Below are 6000 nucleotides of genomic sequence, written 5' to 3' on the forward strand. Positions count from 1 at the left end.
TATTTATATGTTCATGTAGATCTTTTAAAGACAAGTCAAACAATATCTTTACATGGCCAATCGGTTCCTCTGTTACTGATAAATTGTTGTTTGCATTGATTTGCAAATGAGACTCAATCTGAAGCTTCTGTCACTCCGGCTCTATTTCCCACCCATTGCCACCTTCTCATGCCTAAAGGTTATCAGTCAAGCTGGAGAAGGTGGTGCAAGGGCTGGAGTGGTGGAGGCTTCAGATCTACTTTTTACTCCTTCAACCACATTTACATATTAATGCTGATTTCTCAGTAAAAGAGAAACAGACCGTCCATGTAAAGGTATTGCTGGACTTGTCTTTGGAAGAGTTACATGTGAATATAAATAGTTTGAGATATGAAATCCTGCGGACCATTCCTTTTAACATTACATCCTAATAGGACTTTCTGTATCCAATATACAGCTGATCTATATTTTTGCCATATCCACTTAGTTTATTTTCTTTTAACAATTAACAAAAAAAAAAATGAATACTTCTACTCTTGTAAGCATTTTTACTTTGTGTTTTTTTTTCCACCCACCTGCCTAATCCATGTCAAAATGGTTGTATCATCCTTTTTTGAAAAATTTTTGACCAATAAAATTCACTCTACAGTTTGTATTGTGAAATCTGGTGACTGATCCCCCTTTAAAGGGATAATGCCAGCAGGAATTCTCCCCCACTCCCATTTATATGCACATGTAGCTCTTTCTAAGACATATACTGTATATTGCCTTATACATGAGCAGTCCTTTTCTCTGTCACCGAGAAATCAACATGTGTATTGATATCAATCTAATACCTAATCACTCCAGCTCTATTCCCTGCGCAGCACAACCTCCTTCTGCTTTGCAGCCTCTATACCTTGTGACTTCAGGCAGGGGAGCAGTTAGGCAAGCAGGAGGATGTGGTGGCGCTGGGCGAGGAAAAGAGCTGGAGTGACAGAGGCTTCAGATTTACAATAGCTCTAAAGCCTCATTTGTCGTTTTCTCAGGAACGGGCTGGCCATATAAAGGTATTGCTGGATTTCTTTGAAAGAGCTACATATGCATATGAAATCCTACTGACAAGATTCCCTTTCATGCCAAAATAAGCCTGCTACTTAGGTTATTTTTTTTATCCTTTTGACTACTCCTTATGGTTCTTGCAGACCTCCGCTTTGGAGTATAGTGAGATTCTGTAGATCTGACTTGGTGGCACAGGCAGACAGGACATTTTGTTCGAGCCAAGTAGATTTACGTTTTTAGTATCTCTTCGCTGTTGTGTTTGGCGTGTTTATTTTAAGTAAAGTTAGTTTCATAGCTGATTCTAGGAGTCTAAAGACCCAATGGGGTTGATATTTTACCTAAAGGGGTGGGTTAACATGACCTAATTTTATGTATAATCAGTGGGTTATCATAATTGCTGACCATTAAGATTGATTAAACTGTAATTTTCATGTAATAAGATGAGACCAAAATTCAATTCAAGTCGTCAAACCAATGTTACTTGAATTTGATGAACCTCTGCGAAGAGGATTTTCTCTCTTGTAATTTTTTTATGTTTTGTTTTGGCAGTTTCCTGACATGCGCTCTTGGAGAGGCTCTCCTTGTGTATACAGAGAGGACAGGTGCATGAGAAGATATTCACAAAAAGAAAAAAAATGTTTTACAGAATTGGCTTTTCCGTGAAATTAATGAGCAAGCTTTACCTTGGATTTTATACCGTTATCTGACTTCAGTAACAGTATGACTGTTTCACACCATGCGCTGGTGATCACCATGGCGCGCTCAAGTGATAGTAGGCTTAGCTGCCTCTATTACATGAAAATGGACTATAGCTGGAAAATTCAGAAGATAAGGCGAATGGCATTCTACAGCCCAGATGGGGAGACATGAACACCCACCAAGTAATGGCTGCCTGATTTCTGTATTAATATAGAATTTCTCTATAAAGATTCAGTTCCACAGTTTCCATTCTGTTCAATGTAAATGTCCAAAAACATATGATAAAATAAGTCCACAGTTTTCAAAATAATTGTTTAATTGATCAAAACCGATGCTTTAAAGGGAAACCGATGGCATTTTTCAATGAACAAATGTTTTAGATGTCTGATTCCGAGTTCTCGTATGGAAAGAAGCTGTCTGTGATTTCTGATGGTCGGAAGTCTATGGACATTGATCTTTTAGATTTTGTTCCCAGATCAATTTAAAAAAAAAAAAAAGTTATCCACCAGGATTATTAAACTTTTATGGCCAGATTGAATGTACTAGCTAATATGGAGTAAAATGTGTATAAATTTGTAGCGATTATTTACTACATGATTATATTATTGATTATTTGTCCAACGGTTGTTATTTATGGCCACCTTAAGACATAAAGACCATCAAAAAATATATTTTTACTAAGGTTTGTTGAATCATAAATTGTATGACACACTTATTGTACATTAGCTAAAGTAACAATGGGGAAGACTTACTAAGCTAAATTTCAACAGAATTGTCTGTGTTTTATACATTTGTTTGGTCTTGCTCCATAAGGAAGACCGTACTATGCACCAAGATTTTGCCAACATTTTAGCACAAAGTAAGCCAGCTTCAGGTAGTGTAAAGTAAACAAGAGACTTAAAGATGCACTAAATTTATTATCTAATGCCACTAATTTAAAGACTATCTAGCCTAAGGCCATGTTCACACGGATCTTTTCTGCTGCTTTTTTCTGCAGCGAAAACCTGAGCTTTTGGCAGTATGTAACAAGCTGCAGCCAAAAATCAGGTTTTGTTGATTTTCTTGCTGTGTTTTTCAGGTACCCAAAGTTTAGCTTAGCTTCCACCATACAAGCATGAATAATACAAGATGTTAGGCCACCAATGCAAGTCATATGTGACACCATAAAACATTTTTAGATTAAAGGGCAAATTGATCAAATTATTTGGTGGAAAAAGGTTTTATGTCTGAACTTAATGACTATTCTGAACAAAAAGTTAATGAAAAATGCACAATTATAAATATAATAGAGGGAGTTGGATTGGTCTGGAATAGTTTACCCAAGACATTAGCAGAGAATTTGTAGGACAGGCAATGTTTACTTTCCCACATTAGTCAGGCAATGCTCAGTTTCACACATTAGTCAGGCAATGCTCAGTTTCACACATTGGTCAGGCAATGCTCAGTTTCACACATTGGTCAGGCAATGCTCAGTTTCACACATTGGTCAGGCAATGCTCAGTTTCACACATTGGTCAGGCAATGCTCAGTTTCACACATTGGTCAGGCAATGCTCAGTTTCACACATTGGTCAGGCAATGCTCAGTTTCACACATTGGTCAGGCAATGCTCAGTTTCACACATTGGTCAGGCAATGCTCAGTTTCACACATTGGTCAGGCCATGCTCCGTTTCACACATTGGTCAGGCCATGCTCAGTTTCACACATTGGTCAGGCCATGCTCAGTTTCACACATTGGTCAGGCCATGCTCAGTTTCACACATTGGTCAGGCGATGCTCAGTTTCACACATTGGTCAGGCCATGCTCCGTTTCACACATTGCTCAGGCCATGCTCCGTTTCACACATTGCTCAGGCCAAGCTCCGTTTCACACATCACTAATTTAAGTAAACCGTACTCATCCAAACTGCCATTCTCAGGGGAGGAGACCTTCACAAATATAAATGGTTTTCACATTTACCTGCTTTTTTCACAAACAATGTAGCAAACACTGATGGCATTGTTTTTGTACGGCTTTTTTTTTGCACTTTCTGATTGCTTTCTATGGGTGAAAAACGCTGAAAGAATTGACACGCTGAAGTTTTCCAATTCAGTCAGGGAAAAAAAACCAATGTGTGTGCATGAGATTTCTGAAATCTCAGAGCTTTTCCTGGTACTGTAAAAAGCAGCTTTTAATGTACATAAAAAAATGCAACAAAAACACAACGTGTGAACATAGCCAAAGGGTTCATTAACATTGTGATTAGCGACATTAAACTTCTGCCAATTGGGGTAATTCATAGTCTGTTTAGACAGTCAGATCGCATTTAATATGCACACAAATATCAGTAATCGGTTGTTCAGTGCGCCATTCTTCTCAGAAGAACAGATGATGCACTGCCGAGAACGATTATTATTTTTATATTTTTATTTATTTATTTTTTTTTTTAAAGACAGCCAAAAGCTAATTTCACCCAAAGATCGAGCATTTTGCTTGTTTGTCAGCTGATAGTCAGCCTGTCCATACTGTGCACCTATCTGGAAGAGGAGCTACTAGAAATTCTCATTTACGGATAATCATGCAGCTTAAATGCACCTTAAAGAAGTTGTCCACTACTTGGACGACTCCTTGTCATACCCCACACTTGGCCCAATAAAATAAAAAAGTTTCTACTCTCCTCACATACGACGCCGTTCCCACGGTGTCGGCACTTGCTCTCCGCTTGGTGCCCATGCGGTTGTAATGACACGTGAGCCTGGCGCCCAATAACTCTAATCTCTGACTTCCTCTTCATGTTCATATTGTCCAAAGGTGGGACAGTGACACCAGCGATGATTGGGTGCAGGGCTCATGTGTCATGCAACGGCACAGGAAAGGAGTATAAGCTTTTTTTATTTTATCAGGGCCAAGTGTGGGGTATGAGAAGGGGGTGTCCTAGTATTAGACAACCCCATTAAGTTTTTTTTTCTATAAATGTGTTTATGTTGAAATAATGATGCAATCATGCCAATTGGGGTAGAGGCACAGTTGTTAATCAGTATAAATGTTACGAATAACCATGACCATATTTTTCTGAGTGCTCCAACATGGTCTTTGTATATATTTGTGCATATCAGAATATAGTTTGTCCATGTCAAATAGAACATTTTGTTAAATACATACCGTATGTCTGTTCTGATTAAAATATATTTCATACGTTTGTGAATTGGTGTGAAATTTGTAACCACATTACACTATCTGCGCATGCGTGCCTTAATTAGCAATGCAAACCCTTTCTAGAATGATTTTCAAAACTTATGAACATTCTCTTCCAATGGAAAAATAATTTTTGCAAATATTAACCCCTTCACCTGCTTTCGCCTTCCTGACCAGGCCAAATTTTACCATTTTGGCCAGTGTCACTTTGTGGTTGTAAATGTGGAACACTTCAACAGATAACAGTGGTTGTTTTTTTCGTTCCACATTATACTTCATGTTGGTGGTAAATTGAGCCAATATTTTTTGCATTTATTTGTGAATTTGTCATAATTCTTAAACTTTGAATTTTTATGCCCTTAAACCAGTTATATCACACAAAATTGATAATAAATAACATTTACCACATGTCTTTCTTTACATCAGTACATTAGCATCATTTAAAAAAAAATAGCTATTTTTTGTTCGGAAGTTAGAATGGTTATTCAGCAGATTTTTTTTTTTTCAGCAAAGTTTTACAAAACCAATTTTTTTAGGGACCAAATCACATTTGAAGTGAAATTTAGGGGCCTACATGACAGAAAATACCCAGTAGTGACACCATTTTAAAAATTGTACCCCTCAAGGTGCTCAAAACCACATTCAATAAGTTTATTAACTTCACGGGAATTGAAGTAATGCGAAAGGATTAATTAGAGCCCCTGATGTACCTAAACAGTGGGAAACCCCCCCAAGTGACATTTTGGAAACTAGACCCCTAAAGGAACTTATTTAGAAGCAGGTGCTTCAAAGAATTTAACACTGAACCGTGAAAATGAAAAAATACATTCTTCCCGCAAAAATGTTGCTTTAGCCTGAAATTTTTAATTTCACAAGGGTAACAGGAGTAAATGGACCTTACAATTTGTTGGTGCAATTTCTCGAGTACGCCAATACCCATGTGTGATTAGAAAACTACTATTTGGGTGCACAGCAGGACTCGGAAGGGAAGAAGCACCATTTGACTTTAGAAGCACAATATTCACTGGAATAGATAGCGGACACCATGTTGCGTTTCAGGGCCCCTGACGTACCTAAACAGTGGAAACTGAACCCCGCAGGGAACT

At 37.8% G+C, this 6000-nt stretch overlaps 1 protein-coding gene across 7 annotated transcripts in view; it reads left to right on the forward strand.

Moving 5' to 3' along the window:
- The window catches only part of TMEM241 (transmembrane protein 241), a 177373-nt gene extending 172479 nt beyond the window's left edge, over window positions 1-4894 (forward strand). For 5 of the 7 annotated variants that reach the window (XM_073550836.1, XM_073550835.1, XM_073550838.1 and 2 more), the window contains one exon: window positions 1570-4894. In XM_073550836.1, coding sequence (XP_073406937.1) covers window positions 1570-1683 — 114 coding nt within the window. In that variant the 3' untranslated portion in view covers window positions 1684-4894. The remainder of the gene's footprint in view (window positions 1-1569) is intronic. The other 2 variants (XR_012221268.1, XR_012221269.1) reach the window with 2 other exon arrangements.
- The last annotated feature ends 1106 nt before the right edge of the window (window positions 4895-6000 follow it).

This window comes from Dendrobates tinctorius, unplaced genomic scaffold, assembly GCF_039654945.1.
Source record: "Dendrobates tinctorius isolate UK_male_01 unplaced genomic scaffold, ASM3965494v1 ptg000171l, whole genome shotgun sequence".
Lineage (NCBI taxonomy): Eukaryota > Metazoa > Chordata > Amphibia > Anura > Dendrobatidae > Dendrobates > Dendrobates tinctorius.